Source organism: Uloborus diversus, chromosome 1 (assembly GCF_026930045.1).
Source record: "Uloborus diversus isolate 005 chromosome 1, Udiv.v.3.1, whole genome shotgun sequence".
Taxonomy (NCBI): Eukaryota; Metazoa; Arthropoda; class Arachnida; order Araneae; family Uloboridae; genus Uloborus; species Uloborus diversus.
In genome coordinates, this window is record NC_072731.1 from 77,512,929 (window position 1) to 77,530,551 (window position 17,623).

A 17,623-nucleotide genomic window follows, 5' to 3' on the forward strand; every position below is an offset into this window, starting at 1 on the left:
ATCCTTTCCCTTCAAGAACACAATGATAGTAACCAATTGTGTTTTTGAAAATGTACCCTTTAATTTCAATAAAAATTCTGAAAAGGGACCACCAAACTTCCCTTCCTCTTATTAACCACCAAATAGTCTAAAAATGGCGTTAATAACAAACATTTTCAGGGGAGAGCCTGCAAAAACTCCTACTTATGCGGGAATATTAAGTAACTGAACTACAAACAAATCCAAAACTATCTTCAAATCTTATTTACAAAAGCAATTTTAGTATTTTATTATGTTTCGTACGAAAACTGGTAAAAGGAGATGCCATTTTAATACTGCAACCTTTCTTTTATAAGGAAAAAAGTACAATTAAGGACCTGAATAGCTACTGGAAAAACTTCACGAGTCCTCAAACGAATCAAAAGAGATCCAGAATACTAGTATAGAAAATCCCTTTTTTTTCATTCATGTGTGTGTGTGTGTGTGTGTGTGGTACTCGAAACACTTATAACTTTCATTCAAATTCTTTGAACGATACACATTATTCCAAAAAATATGAAAAACACATGCTTCAGTTCTTAAACTTTTTTCTAAATTTTATTTTCATTAGTTCCCTCCCGCCCCCCCCCCCCTTGATGCATTACTCAATTGCCCCTCCCAACAGGATCATCTGGATCCGCCACTGTCTGTGGATAAGGTGCACAGAAATATAGTAGTATGGGTAAAAAGGCGGATGCAAGAAAAGACATTGAAAAAAATAGGAAAAAACAGGAAATGTTATGAAAATTTTTAAAAAGTAGGAAAATAGGAAAAAATAGAAGTTCTGCGGACCCTGCGCTTCTTCAAAGCAGTTAGAGTTTTGTTCTGTAATTAGTGTGTATCTGTAATTAATGTGTATCTGTAATTAGAGTTTTGTTCTAATCGATGCTTTACAATACTTCTTTTTATTTTCTTTTTAAGTAAGTGTATAACACAAAGCATATTGAGCAAAATACAAAGTTATTTTTCAGTATAAGATTAACTTGTAGCATCGATCTCTATACATATAATGCATAACAACAAAAATGAACATCCGCCGATCATAGATCAACGCCAATAATCATGAGATTTTTTTTTTTGCCTATTAAAGGATGCCTCTACATTAAAATTTTTCTTTTCTAAAAATTAATTAACTTCCAAAAATTCATAACTTATTGCATATTTTATGTTCCTTTCAATAATTTAAATTGAGATAAACATCCAATTCTGTTTTTGGAAATTTACATCTACTTCCATCTTGCAAATGACCGAATATGGCGACTAAGTGAAGAACTTAAGTAGATTTTTGAATGTGTAGCATAAATGTAGTTATAATAATTAATAATAAACTTTAAAAAACTAATTTTAGGACAAAATAGTTAGTATTTAGTACATAAATGTCTAAATCAATTAGAATAAAAAATGTTCTGAAGATAAATTTTTGCATTTTTCCAGAAAATAATTATTAATTATCCGGAGAAAAAAGGAATATTTTGCATTGTTTTCAATAGTTTGCATTGCAATAAACATCCAATGCCCTTTTCAGAAACTTAGGCACTTAAAAAGTCTTGTGTACTTCCAACTTGGGAATGACCAAATATGGCGGCTAAGCCAAAGATTAAGAAATAATTTTTTGAATTTGTAGCATGAAAACAATTTAAAAACTAGTATGCTGTGACCATCAAGAAACTTTATTCTAAATCTTTCTTATAATTCTGATCCCTCCCTATGCTTCACGAGGAAGCAATATTCCCAACAAAAACAAAATTACACATGCCAAAACTTGACGACCATCCAATTTCTGATTTATCTCAAAAACAAAGCAAAGAATGAAAATTGAAAATTATGCTTAAAAAGCCTTGCTTAAAATTTTTTCAAACATTTATTTGTTAACAAACACAAGGTGGCAACAGTTAAAAAGTTCAAATCATCGCGATTTTCGGGTTATTTTCCCGACAGTTAAAAACATGCAAAATATGCAGACGAAAGTCTATTATGATACAGGGTGGCGACAGGAACTGTGAAAAAAAGTTCCCTGACTTTTCCCTGATTAAGTTTACGAAATTTCCCTGATTTACGTTACCAATGATAATGGTTTTTTTTGTTTGCTCTACTTGAAATCCATTGTATATTTGTATAAAATGCAGTATATTAAACATTTTAAGTTGTGTAAAGTTTTTGAACTAAAGATATATTTTTAAAAAGATGATACTTTTTTAATAAAATGGTTTTAAAAAAACATATCAAGTCAATTTTTGGGGGAAAAAACCCCCTACAAAACAGTATATTAAATTTTTCTACATAGAAAGATTATAGAAAATTAAAAAAAAAAAATACTTTACTTCCAGAAACCACTAAGCATAAGAATTTTAAGAAACTATTAAAATCACTCTTAAAAAGATATGTGTATTTATGATAGAACTAAAAAGTAATTGAAATTATTTTGAACTAAATTTTCAAGCAGTATAATAATTGTTGCAAGAATAACAAGTAATTGTGAAAGAATAGAAGTAATGTAGTTATTCTTATGTAACTAATTGACATATTTATGCAAAACAGATGAAAAATTTTGACATCCATTCATAGAAACTTTTCTCTAATCAAGAACATAGGTTTTAATGAATGAATACAGCATTTTAACAATAAAAAATAAAGATATTTACTTAAGTACACAAGTTAACTTTATTTCAAATGATTTCAGTATGTAACGAAAAAACATCTTAGATTGCTTTTGTAACAAACAACTTTGAAATGCAAGAAAAAAAAAGCAATTAGTTAAATTTCAAAGTATATAAAAGAAGAATACAACTTGGTCATAAAATAAAAGAATCATTTAAGTCTGAAGAAAAGAAAACCTTTATAATCTGTAGAGACAAAAAATAGTATAACGGCAAAAAACAAAGTTTTTTTTTATTGAAAGTTCAATTTTAGCAATTAAATTAAAAACGCGAAGAAGTAATAACTTTTAAGCTTTTATAGTATTAATTCAAAAACCAAAGATTTCTTCTTGAAATCGTGATTACAGTATGCTAATTACTTCAAGACAATGGAATAAAGGCAAAAGAGCTAAGGCATTAATGAAGGCTTTCTCTTTGCCTGTATGGTTGTTTATTTTACGTAGCATTGAAAGCGTAAAAGGAAATTTCAAGCTAGGTAAAATAAACAACCTAACAGACACAGAAGCAATCTTAGGAAGTTCATCCTGTGGTTAATAAGTAAGATTCAATATTTTGACGTTGAGGAAAAAAGATGCACAAATATGCGGCAGTGTATAATCGCACTTCATTAATTTTACTTTTTTTTTGAACAGATAATTGGCAGAAAATGTGTAAGGGATTAGAGTACTTAATTTTGTAAAGCAAAAAAAAAAAAAACTTTTTTTTCTTCATAAAATCAATTTTCCCTGATTTTTTGTTTTTTTTTCAAAATTCCCTGATATTTCCATGATCTCCCTGATCTGTCGCCACCCTGTGATATATCTTTCTTATTGTTGCAATTATAAAGCTATTTTTATTAACAAAAAAAAAAAAAAACAAAAAAAACCAGCCCCTCCAAGGAGCAATAGGCACCAAAATTGAACCAACGCCTGTTTACACATGGATTCATTTATTCCAAATTTCATCCAGAATGTAGCATTACTTCTTGAGATATGGCACTTGCAATGAAAAAAAAAGATTCGATTGCGCCACCCCCCCTTTTCAGCTGTTGATGCCAAAATAGAATCAGCTCTTATATCCTCTAAGGGCTACTTGTTGATAAATTTTTGTTTGATTCCGTTCATTGTTTCTTGCGAATAAACAGTCACAATTGACAACAAAAAACATTCTATAGCTCAACCCCCATTTGAGCAATTGACACCAAAATTGAATCACCACATGTACCTGTCAGGGGTAACATATGGACCAAATTTTGTTTGATTTTGCCAGTTACTTCCTGGGAAACAGCAGGTACGCATAACTCAAGAAAAGTCCATTGCTCCACCCCCCTTGGAGGAATCTACGCCAAAAACCAATGGGCACAAGTTCAAATAGCGGCACATATGTGTACCAAAATCTACCTCTTGAAATGCAGCAGCATTTTTTTGAAATCCTATCCGAAAATAACTAAGAAAATAATCAGAATCATTTTACCAAGCTAGTAAATTGCTATTTGACACTTCATCTTGCAAATGCAAAGATATTTATGACTATATTTGTCCGGGGAAAAAAAAAACATCAGAGAAGAAGAGAAATTGCAGCTTCAGCCTCAAGAAGAAACTGAAGACAGTTTTAGTATCATTACTTCATTGCATCTTCTATCGGATACAGACAGTGAGGATGAATTCAAGGGACTTTTGCAAGTCGCTAGTCGAATTCTACGTTTTGTGTTTCAGTGGAATTTAATAATCTTGCAATATAAGTTGTCAACGCTTATGCTCCAATCTGGTTTGCTATCAAAAGTTACCCTTTATGTGCAGATTGGCTCGGTACTTGTTCAAAATCACTGCAACTAGATATTTATCCACTGAGTTGAAGTGCAAAATAGACCCCACAATCCAAAGAAACAGTGTTTTCGTATGTCCTAAAACTTACTTTATTATAATGCTGACAGACTTAGAACACCACATGTGTGAATTGGCAGCCAGTTGGATTTTAGAATCTCATAGTGTTCAGCAAAATAGACTCCCAAAAGACAAATTTTTCACATTTTTATTGTTAAGTTGCAGAATCTTACATTGATCTCAATGACTGGAAAAATGTGTCTGATCCACCAATACTGAATTCAATCTCTGAAGAAGATATTCAACTGTTTGTTTCAGGCAAAAAAGAACTGTTTACTATCCCTGTCATGCCATACACACAGGCTGTTGAAAGGCAGGAGTGCCCAACAGGGGGGTTCAAGGCGCAGATTGCAGCATTAAAATTTTTTAAGAGGGTTGATTTTACAGATTTGGGGGGGGGGGTACTTCCCAGCATGTGCTGGGGGGGGGATGCCATCACCCTATGGGGATAGGCACCCCCATGGAAGGGCAGTTAAAATTGACCCAAGTTTGTGCAAAAAGAGAAGCTTTAAAACAGAACCAAATGGAGTCCCCGAAACTTATGCCAAAACTTAATAGTAAGGACTTTCAAGCATTTTAAGATGAATATTTTTAATTTTGAAAATAATGATTATCATAAACGTTTTCGTAAATAAATGATTAATACTTGGACAACCTTAAATTGTTATATGTATTAGTAATTTTCTTTTTCAGTTTTTTTTATGAAAATAGACTTTTTTCCTTAAATACGGGTTTTCCAAACTCGATCTGGAGGCAAAAAATGAACTCCTAATCGAATGAAATTTTAAATAACCTGAAAATGTCATTTGGCATCTTTTTCTCGCCCTGCCCGATGGAAATCGGAAACTTTTTTTTTTACCATAGGACGATGACCCACCCTAAAGTACAGAGAGTATGTTTGTATCTATTGAAAATTTGTGTGTATATATCAGTATATATTAACTACATCAGCTGTCAATCAAGTATGAAGTACTCATTCATGCCCATATATTTCTAAGTTAACAAATTAAAATAATTATTTTTATACTTACAACATGTTTTTTCAGCACAATGTATTACATAGAGCACAATATAGGCAATTTAAGAAGGTGTAATGAAGTTTTAACTCTTTTATTTCTGTTTTGGTGTGTGAATTAACTACCTAAATTACTCAATTTCAAAGACCTGTATCTTTTTTACAAATCAAACACACAAAACAATATATATAACATGCATAGGGTAACATCCCCAGGGCAGGTCACCAGTGATTGGCACTTCCAACAAAAATGTCCTAAAATAAGATTTGTATCCAATCTTTTACAAAAGCTTCTTTTCTGGCTTAAGGGAGGTATGCACATCAATCCATTAAAATCTGACTTAAAATATATTTTAAAATTTCGTTGTCAAAAGTTTTGTTTAGTTGAAAGGTGTTACTTTGAGTTAGTAGAAATATATTTTTTGTCCTTTTTTTGGATTTTTGAAATAATGATAGATGCCATTTAGTGGTGCTTCAGTTTTGCTAGTCTCCAGTAATTGGCACATGTGCCTATAAACACTAAAGTGTTGTGCAATATGTTACTGGTTTGATTTCTGATACTTTTGCAGCAACTATATTGTATGAGTTTCGACTATTGATTTGAACCCTACAGAATATACTTTTAAAATTTTAAGAGAAATGTTTGGCCATGAGTCAGATATTGCGATGGTAAAGAATCGGTTCATTTTTTATGGTCCCTTAAAATCATTGGGTGTATGTTCCTAACGTTTCTTTTCCTGTGGAAACAGCAACAGGTAATTCGTAAAATCGAAACTGCATAACGACTAATGAAACAGCAATAATCTTGATATTTTTCTCTATGTAACACTCCAAATTTAATTTTATTTCTCTAAAACACTTTTTCAACATCAAGATATGCGATTTAACATAAATTTATGTGAAATTACCTACTTTAAATTAACATTAATTATGTTTCTTTTGATGATAAAATTTGTAAGTAATCTAAAAGTAAAATATAAAGTGATTTTCCAGCTCTATTAACACGTGCCAATTACTGGATCACAAGTAGATGCTAAGATGTGCATTCTTTAATACAAAAATATTTCAAGTGAATAATTTTTTTCTAAGTAATAAAAATAGAGGTAAGTTTAAGAACAAACTCTTAAAGTGCCAATTACTGAGGTCGTTATCCTAGTACTTGAATGGATTATTCAACTGGCTAAGAAATTTTATTTTTAATTCCATCCCCTTTTGGTTTACAGGAGTCTAAAAATGTTATTTTTGTCAATTTTCTAATCTTTGAGGGGCTGTAATTTATAAAGGGTAAACTAAAACACAATTACAGTTGGATTTTCTCATCAGTGAGACTCCAGTGATTAGTTTTGTCATATTTCACTTTGTGTTTTTATCCCCTAAGCGAGTTATGACCCTTTGAAATGAGTAAACATTTTACATTTGACCTTGAACTTTGGCTGCTGCAGGGGTAGAAGTGATCGACTTGTCACATATAGGACATTTTCCACAAAAAATATAGGACAAATATAGGACACATTATATGAATAGTTTCGCTATGAAAAAAGAAATAATATATTATTTAGTTATCTTTTCCTTTGGAGCACCATGCACCAATATTTGTACCATTAATACCCTCCTGGTTCAACCACTCCTCACGAAATTTTGTTAAGCAATGCGATTTCGCCATTATAATTTCACATATTACAACAAAATACAATTTAACATCTTAAGAGACTTACATTCCATTCAAAGATCCCGAAATTCCACAAAAAGAAAAGATTGTATAAAAAATATTAAAACATTCCAATCAGAAAATGCACTAAACACAAAAATATACTCGCGAAAGCAAAAACAAAAACCGCGCTGGAAAACAAAATAAACAGATGTTGCCAAACGCAAAATTCTAAAACCGACTTCAGACTTCGTTCTCGAAACTCCACCCACTACAGTGACGTCACATTTCTGTAGCCAAAAAGAGAAGATGCCTGTTGCAGGATTTAGTCAGTTGCTTTTTTTAATTTGAAATTCGTCTACAGACGTACTTTCCACGAAAAATCCGTAGTCAGATACTTTATTTACTGTTGTTTTAAAGAAATAAATTAGATGAAAAACAGGAATATAGGAAATATAGGACATTTTCCAAAAATATAGGAAATATAGGACGATTTTGATGCTTTTTTTGAAAATATAGGAAATATAGGATATATAGGACCACTTCGACCCCTGCTGCTGCCATTATTTTAATTATTTAGTTACAGCTACATAAATCAGTGTGTGAGATTAGTATCTTATGTACTTTAACATCAAAATTTACTGCCATGATTGTTATTCAATTAGATTTGGTCCAAGTTGCAAAGGTCTAAAAGTCTCATTTTTGACTACAAAAATGACATTTGATGACCATTAAAAAATCAAAGGGCAAGGTTAGGAAAAAAATTAAAAGTGGTTTTAAACATGATTTATAAGCAGCTTTTAGGGATATGAGTTTCAAAAAAATTAAAAATGGTTGAGCGCACGAGCATACCTTCCCGTTGAACCTGTGTAGATTGACCCATTTACTGTTTTACTCATTTTTCTTCTGTTAGCTGCTTTAACACAGTTATATAATTCAAAAATAAAAAATATGCTGCACTCTATGCATAGTAGTAAGAGATTTTCTTTTTTTCTGACAAACATTTTTTTTAAATATTTAATTAGCACTTTTAATACAAATTAAAATTATTACATTACTAATAATTTTGTGAACATAAAATAAAAAGGAATGCATATTATATTACTATTATATTAATGATGCATTTATATATCATAAAAATATAGTAAATAACTTCTTGGTTATTTTTAACAACAAATTAACAATATTATTATGATTATATAATTTTTATATTGAAGATAACATGGTTGAAAAATTAATATTGAAAATATCACGTAATTTTCAAAATAAATATGGAATATATATCGTGATAAAAATCATGATATATATCGGCAAACTCTGGCTCACACATTAAGTTTTATGAGAAAATTTAACTTAATATTGAAATAAACTATTTATTAGAGGACAGATATTTAATCAGGTCAGAATATTGAATTGTCACCAGGTATGAGGTCACACATTCAATTTTAAAATAATCAGAGCACAAGAAGTGGGTAAAAATTCAAACGAAAGATTCAATTACTCGCACAGATAGGTAGAAAGATCAATAGATACAGGTGACACTAACTAAACAAGTTAAAACTTGAGCTTCATTTGGTAACATCAAGCAAGTTGTAATTGTTTAAGGAAATATCAAGGTAAGCCATAATAATTCACAAATAAAAAATTCATATAAAGTTTTGCAAAAAAGTAGGGATTTCTTTCTTCTTCTTTGGCGTACAGCAATATGTTTGTTTTAAAACAACTTCTGTTGGCCATATTTTTTCCGAGGTATTTGATAACTGTTATCTGGATTATGTAATTTATTGTGAAAAAATACTCACATTATTTCACAATAATGTGAGTATTGTGAAACAATGTGTTTAAATCTCAAAATACATACAAAAGAGAGAACAGCATGAAAAGTAAAATTAAGAAGAATGTATTTACGGGATACAAGTTGGAAATGAAACTGATAGGCTTGAAAAAAAATTAAATATTATCTTACTAATGTCAAACTAATCTACGAGCTAATACTAGAAAAAGTATACAACTGCAACGTGCAAGTTTTTTCATCTTTGTTTATTTCGGCAGAAACTTATGCTAGATAAAACATTATTTTGGACAAAAGCACCAATTGTTTCTGTGACAGTGACAAAGTTAGACTAAATCGTTTTGGGTCTGATGAGCAAACAAAGAGAGCTCTCATCATGAACAAAGTCAATGCAAACTGTTAAGAATTTCTGCGGGTTGCCGAGAGGCAGATAGCAGAGGGTGTTTTATAAAAATTATTCATTTATTGTTGTAAATTTATTCAGCATAGTTTCTAGCTCTACTCACACTTTAAGTAAAATTTAAAAAATATTTTTTCTCCAAAATGATAGGAAAAAAATGGCTAAATATAAGTAAACAACAACGTGGCTGACTATGGTTTTCTGTCAACTATTTTTTTGATACATTATAACAAGAAGAAATTAGAACATGAATCCAGAACGATACCATTAGTGTTGTTTTAAAACATGATCTTAGAGCAGAGCTTCTGTTCAGTAATAGAGCAAAAATTTTCTATTTGCAAGCTAGATGCCAGGAATTACAGAACCATTAATATATATACATACAGGGTGTTCCGTTTCAACCTGCAAGACCTTTATTTTTGCAACCGTTAGTCCTAGATGTATACTTCCAATTGCAAAAATTTTCAAAATCAGATGCAGAGTTAAGATATTGAAAGTTTAAAACAAAAATAAAAATGAGTTAAAAATACAAAATTATTATTAACTTATATTTAGAGAAACAATCTCTGTTAAAAACTATTACTGACACAAAAAAAACTTGACATTTGTGCGACCAAAACTCAATGAGATGTTTCAGTTTAACGTTTTAAGGTACCATACAGAAGATAAGTTTGTAATTTATCGCCCTTTCAGAAGAATGACAGGCCGTCAACGTAAAAAAAAACCCAAGGTATTTATATTTGCCATTGCTATTCAAAAACAAATGCAAATGTTAGGCCGTGATACCCAAAATACACAGCAAAATCTCAAAGATTTTGAAAAACCACACTCTATGCACACATATAATTTTAAACACTTGTTAACCACTACATTTTCCCCAAAAAGGTGTTATCGGTGACTGGCGAGTGTAAGGTGGTGAGTCGCAAAACGCTGTGTTTCATATCTCTGTGAATATTGGTAGTACTAGTTTCAAACTTTTTGAATTAGAATTATTTTTCAGTGGAGATTATTTCCCTAAACATAAGTTAGGGGACCTGGGGTCCGTATAGAATGTGAAATTTTGTATTTTTTGACTCATTTTTATTTTCACTTCAAACTTTCAATATCTTAACTCAGCATCTAATTTTGGACATTTTTGCAGTTGGAAGTATGCATCTAGGACTAATGGCTGCAAAAATAGAGGTCTTGCAAGTTAAAACAGAACACCTTGTACATATATAACATTAGGTATGAAATTTCAACATCTGTATAAAATCGAAAAACAAATTAATCAAATGACTAATTAAAAAAAAAACAGTTGATTTACATGCAATTCTCATACCAAAAAGACACGAAATGCGAATAATAAAATTTTAATGTCTTTATTATTATTATTGTTAAAACTAGAGGGTCTAAAGTGGTCAGTAATGACTTATTAGAGAGTTAAAAACAGAAAAAATAAATTACCATCATTCTAATAAAAACTTCGATTCTAACTATTAACACCATCAACTCTACAAATTGAATCTTATTTTCATTCTAATAAGAAGCACTAGCAAACATGCCTTTGTAGGTGTAGTTGCAGTAACACTGTCTGGTGTTCTTGTAGTTGGCTTGAGATTTTCATTGGCGGCTGCTGCAGCTCTAGAGTGAGGTGCATGATGATGATTATCAATGGTTGATGAGTAGCTGGAATGCCTGAGCGTTGGAGGAGATGCAGAAGGGGATGGCACGGACAAAGTGGTGGGCGTGTTCGTACTCCCTGGAATGGTATAAGGGGCGGTTGTCCGTGTGGGAGGTGGAGCAGGTGTTGGATGTGCAGTGGCTGCAGGAGGCGAGACACAGTTCTTGGCTCCAGGTGAAATAACTGGAGACAACTTTGAATTAAGTGACGTAGAAGCTGCTGCATCAACTGCTGCTATTGAAAATTAAAAAAATACAATTAAACAATAAAAAAGTAACTTCTTCAAGATTGAATTTGAAGAATGAGCTTAACTAGCGTGTTCGAATGAACCCAACCACTACTACATCTTAACAGCATAAGCTAAGAAGAAACAAACATTCATACATAGAGCATCCTTCATATCCAAAATAAAAGCTATAGCTAAAGTAAACACACCAGCAGTGGCCAGTGCTTCAGTAGTGGCCACTTCAAGGTTTATGTTTAAAAAAAATAGGATTCCAGGTTTTCTAATGCATTCAAACGTGAAGGAGGGTAATACCTCCTACACGTTTGATTCTAAATATTTGACCTGAAATACTATATTTTCAAATATAAACCTCAAAGTGGCCACTACTGGTGTTTTACCTTATCTCTATAGCAACAATATCAAATCACAAGAAGTTAGTAATTTACACTGACTTAATGAGCTCAGTGGAAGTGCTTATATCAGTATCATAATAAAATTTGTAGACTTGCTATCAAAACGTAGACATTTATGTTTCTTGCAGATGACATATTCTGATAGCAGTGCCACTAATTTGCACATGCAATTTTACTCAGTAACTCTTACTTCGCAACATATTCAAATTTTAAACAGTTAGGCTATTATTGAGATATTTCGGAGATTTTTCCTTAATTCATGATAACCAGTGCATTTCTGTCTTTAATTTAGTGTTAGTCTTTACATTCTGGTTTTAAGTCTCATCTTTGATTTGCCATGTACATCTTTTCAAATTGCTTGAAACTATTGATCAACATATATTTTTGGTACTCTTTAAAATTTGAAGCTTTGTGTGTTTACTTTGGTAAATATTTTCAAAATTCTGAAGTTTTACATCCTGTACTCCTTATTCAGCTATACATTTCTCACCCTTTTCTTCTACTCTCAAACTACGAGGGCTGTTTTTTTTTCCAACTTCCGATCGTGCCGCTAGACGGCAGGGTGGGCGGCATCGGCCAGCAATGCGCGGCAGTCGACTGCGCACCTCTCCCACAACAACCTCACTCGTTTTTGGGCGTCCGACGCCATTACCAGTTTATCTAGCGACACATAAACATGGCTACCATGATAGAATCTCCTGCCAAGTGTGAGTTGCGAAGTGTCATTCGCTTTTTGCAAGCTAAAGGGTTATCAACAGCAGAAATTCACCATAGAGTGAAACGAATATACTGTGAAAGCTTTCTGAGTGACAGTGCAGTGCGTGATTGGTGTAGGAAATTTAAAGATGGACGAGGTGACATTTATGACGAAGGGGGCCAAGGACGAAAGTCGGTCGTAAAAGAAGACCTCGTTGATCGAATTGACCAAACTGTAAGAAGCAATTGGAGGTTTTACGAGTACAGACCTATCCGATCAGTTTCCTGGGATTTAAATGTCAGCCCTATACACTATCGTAACTGACAAGTTAGGCAAAAAAAAAAACGCCGTGAAAACCCATCTCAAATCACTCGCGGCAAACTTCTATGAAGAAGGTATTAAGAAGCTTGTACCCAGGTATGAAAAATGCCTCAATTTAATTGGCGATTATGTTGAAAAGTAAATAATAATGTACCTAACTTTTGACAATAACTTTAATTATTCTCACTCGTTTTATTTTTACACCACATCGGAAGTTGATAAAAAAACAGCCCTCGTAGCATTTGGTGCAGTATAGCCAATTAAAGCTCTTGCACCGTAAAAAAAAGATTAGAACCACCCAACTAAAATATGCTAGACCTGCCTAAACCTACTTTCCACGTGGACAGAAAAAATGAATGAAAATGAGTCAATATACTATGAAAAAGTTGTATGCATATGTTTGTATTAATAAGTTCAAAATCTTATTTCCGGAGCAAATTTTGTTTTAAGCAGAGCAATAACTCATTCAAAAATAAAATTTATGTGAATGTGCCAGATTTATTATATGACTTTTTTGTGAAGGTACAGTTTTTGCTAGCACAACCAATGAAAATACCTATACAGGATAGTTAAATCAGAATGTATTGGTCCCTGGTTTACCTAATGTAAAAAGTTAGGCAAAAATGCCCCTCACCCCCCAAAAAATACATATTTTAAATGTAATGCATAATTGTTGGCAATAATAGATATGTTTTAATGGTGTAGTTTCTTGCAAGCTGTTACAACTGCAAAAAAATGCATAAAAAGCTGTGAAATTATACATTTTTATAATTGAAACTTAATACAATTTTCTAAACATTCAAAATGGGCAACCGATGTACATTTGTACAGTCTAATCAAAACCTGTACACAGGGTTCATACTCAATTTGGATAAAAAATTTCCATGACTTTTCCAAGACTTTTTCACGACTTCATAAAAGTTTTCATGACAATGTTATACGAAGAATGTAGCCAATTTTAATTGAATGTAGCCCTATTTAACTAGCCAATTTTTGGAAATGGGCTTTAGAAAAACCTTTACGTGAATGCCACTACCTCATGGGAGCACTTACTTATGACTGAAAAAATATCAGTGCACACTGCAGAAAATAATAAATTATTTTTATTTGTCTTTATCATATAAATTCAAGTAAAGTAAAAATATAATGAATGCAATACACTGATGCTTAAATGTCTACTAAATATTTAATAAATAGGGCAGAATAGTAATGAATGGGACAAAAGTTTAATGAGTCATGACGAACTTTCCAATAATAAATTCACTTCATAAAAACATTGCCCTTTGATGTCAATAGTGCATCTAATCACCCATGTTACTTCACTGTATATTTGTTTATTAAAGTAAAGCCACGCTTTTACTACATTCATTTTTTTTTAATCAGATATATTTCAGCTGGCCACAAGGATCAGTTTTGCGATCTATATGTTGAGCACCTCTGTTTTAGAGTATTAGAATTCCCCTATTTCTATGTTCTATTGCCTGACTAAATTCTTCATTTTCTAAAGCCTTCAAAATATTGAGAATAACTCTGACAAATTTAACATAATGAATTTTTTACAAGTAGTTGAAACGAAGTCTGATGCAATTGAACTACACTTTTTGAGGGGGCGTGGCAAAATCAAGAACGTGTATGTCCACTACAACAGAATCTACATATAATAAAAGAAGTGCTGAAAATAATGATGAATTTTAAATTAATGATGCCCCACAGTAAAATCGCTTTACAAAAAAAGGCGAGCGGTTGTAACAAAAGCGGATGAAATTGGATTCCAAAACTCGGATATGTTTTTGAGATCGTTCAGTTTATATGCCAACATTACTAAACCACTCAATATTTCCAGCGCTCTTTTAGTTATTGTAATTTTCTTACTGTCCAAAACATTTTTCCATGACTTTTAATGAAAATATTTGTTTTCCATGACTTTTCCAGGTCTGAAATTTGTTAATTTTTTTTCCATGACTTTCCAGGATTTCCATGACTTGTATGAACCCTGTGTACATTGTAAAGTAGAATCATACCTTGGCAGCTCTGTAGTAACGAGATTATTTTTAAAACAGGAGTTTGCAATATTGTGCTAACTATTAAAATATCATGTAAAAAATAAAAACCTTTTGGCCGGCCAGCACCTTTTCCTTTTTTCCCTTTTCCTTTTCCAGGAAGAGGTCTTACAGGCATTGGTAGTTCAACTTCCTACAAAAATAAATAAATTTTAAAACTCAATTAGAAAGATCAAGATGACGCACTATAAATTTGTGTGTGGGGGGATAAAAATTAATATTACTAGGATAATGTAATGCAGAAGGTAAAATTCAAAAAAATTATTTTATGGTACTCACCTCCGACGGTAGTTCTTCAAGTTTTTTCACAAAAACTTTTTCAATTGTTTGAGCCATAAGAACAACATCCTACAAAAGCCATTAGTTTAATTCTTACAATTGCAGGATAATAATAAATTAACATAACTTATAATTTCAAAACTTTATTAATGAAATGAATTATCATTCAGTGGGCTTTGTCAAAAATGATTTTTCTCAGAAGTTAAACTAGAATACTACCAAAGAAAATGTGTTGAAGGAGTGTGAAGTATATAGTTAAACAATTGCCAGCAATCAAATTACATTCACAAAAGATAAAAATATCTTTTTCACCTTGCAGAATGTCCTGAGAAATTAATAAATGCATCTTTCCTAGAGAATATTATCCAACAAGCTATGCACTTAATTAGTAAATTATTAGTATATCATTTGAAGGTCGTATATTTATCATCCAGGTTTTTACTTTTTTTTGAGCAAGATGTCAACTTTTATAATGATATCATGTGGATATGAATCCCACAGACCAATGATTATTTTATCTGTGGTGGAGCGGACCGGTGCCGTTTCATAGAACTTGACCAGTCCTCAGAGACTTTTGCTTGGACACATTTCCTTACTCAAAATAAATAAATAAATAAATAAATAAAAAATAAAATAAAAACTGTATTACCCCACATTATCCAGCATGTCAAAAAAAAGGGAGGTTGATCAGCATGCTGGGAAATTCAAATTTTCCGGCATGCCGCATAATTTGAGGTTATTTTGCAACAAAATAAAAGTAAATTTCCCCATTCAGTTCCAATCAGAAAGCAAACCACGGTAAAGAAAAGAATTAATAAATCCCGAAAGTATCCTTCTTTCAAAAAAATGTATTGTATATAATATGTGCTTGTTATTTATGCTAGGTCATTATTAAAGGATTTAATTGTATGCAAAAAAAGTAATCAATTCAGAAGCAATCACCATTACTGCAATTTGTTCATATTTTTTAAAATAAATTATTTTAGGTTCCTATTAGAGAGGTAAGTTTAATTTTTATTTATTGAATAGCTATGGGAAATTCTTTAGCATTGGTTTATGAGCGGTAACTTATTGCTTAAATGTTTGCTTACTTAGTTTTAATTTAACTTTTATAAAATTACTCGTGATTAAGCAATACTTTTCCTGTTAAAATAACAAATGACATTGTTAGTAAATATTTTTACAAAATTAAATTGCTTATTAACACTAATAAGGTATGTACAGAACTTATATTCATTTTAAAACTTATCATAAATTTCTTGTAGCATTAATTTTTTTCCTAACCTTGATTTTTCCGGCATGCCGAAAAGGACCAGGCAAAAGTTATTAAAAATCTGGTGACCCCTGCGGCATGCCGGATAATGTGGGGTAATACGGTAAATAAAATAAATAAATAAAATTAAAAAAAAAAAAAAACACTGAATAAGCAAATCAATAACAAAGAAAAAAAATTGCATACCACATCAAAAATATAAAACTTGTGATTATTTATCATTGATGCTTCAAGCAACAATTACTTATGAGCAATTATATCACTCGTTTCTTATCTTATTCTTAGTATTTAAATATTTTTTTGTAAAAATTCTTTAACAAATAATTTTAATTTTGTGCATTTATTTTTTCACAAGTGTTTAACGGTTCCCAAGACAAGGTTTTCTTTTTCTTTTTTTACAGGGGGAGGGGGCAATAAAAAGGAGGGGGATATGGGAAAACTTCACCGAGTCAGGAAAAAATCACATTTTTTTAACAATTTTCTGCAAATAAAAGTGTTTTTTTAACAAAAAAAAAAAAAGAAAGGAAGAGGAAGGGAAAAAAAAGTCATTGGTCTATGAGGTTTGCTCGTCCGCGGGTCAAAAAAGGTTGAGAAACGGTGCCACCGACCATTCTACTGCAAGAATGTTACGATTCTGCTGAGAAATATTTTAACATGCAATTGAAAAAAGGCTATGAAAAAATTCAAAAAATATCTTGTTTGATTAAAAAATACAACAACTAAGAATACTTACTTCACCTGCTTTGTTGTATCGATAGCAATTATAGAACATTGTTTGGAAGTCCTTGATACATTCATTTACATCATAGTAAAAACAATTTTCTATTCGTTTCTTTATTGTATTTAAGTCCATGGGGTATTTAATTATGCTATGATAATCCTAAAAGCAAAGAGAGAGGAAAATTATGAACCAGAAAATTGATCCAGTATGAGTGCAAGGAAGAAAAATGAATGGATAGGACTGAACAAACACAATGACTAGTTACAAACATAATTTTCAAAAACAAATCAACAAAATGTAAAAAAAGTACGAGCTCAGTTAATTTAATAGAACTAAGTAAACATTAATGGGCAATCATATATTCTGGAATGCATCACGAAATTTTATCAGCTGTTTTTTTTCTTCTTTTTTTTATACATGTATTTCCTTCCACAAAAAGTACACTGCACTCCCGAGTCCCCTCTCTCTCCCACTATACATGGTATAACCTACTACATGAGGTCATAAAGACAGCTGGTTTTGTATCAATACCAGGAGCCAATTCTTGTTGCAGCACCCCAGAGGAACCGATTTGCAAT

General features: G+C 31.5%; 1 protein-coding gene across 1 annotated transcript in view; it reads right to left on the bottom strand.

Moving 5' to 3' along the window:
• Positions 1-17,623, bottom strand: part of LOC129230533 (bromodomain-containing protein 3-like) — a 215,644-nt gene that overhangs the window by 96,463 nt on the left and 101,558 nt on the right. Inside the window, 4 exon segments of the mRNA XM_054864940.1 lie at positions 10,937-11,289; positions 14,824-14,905; positions 15,052-15,120; positions 17,058-17,204. Coding sequence (XP_054720915.1) covers positions 10,937-11,289; positions 14,824-14,905; positions 15,052-15,120; positions 17,058-17,204 — 651 coding nt within the window.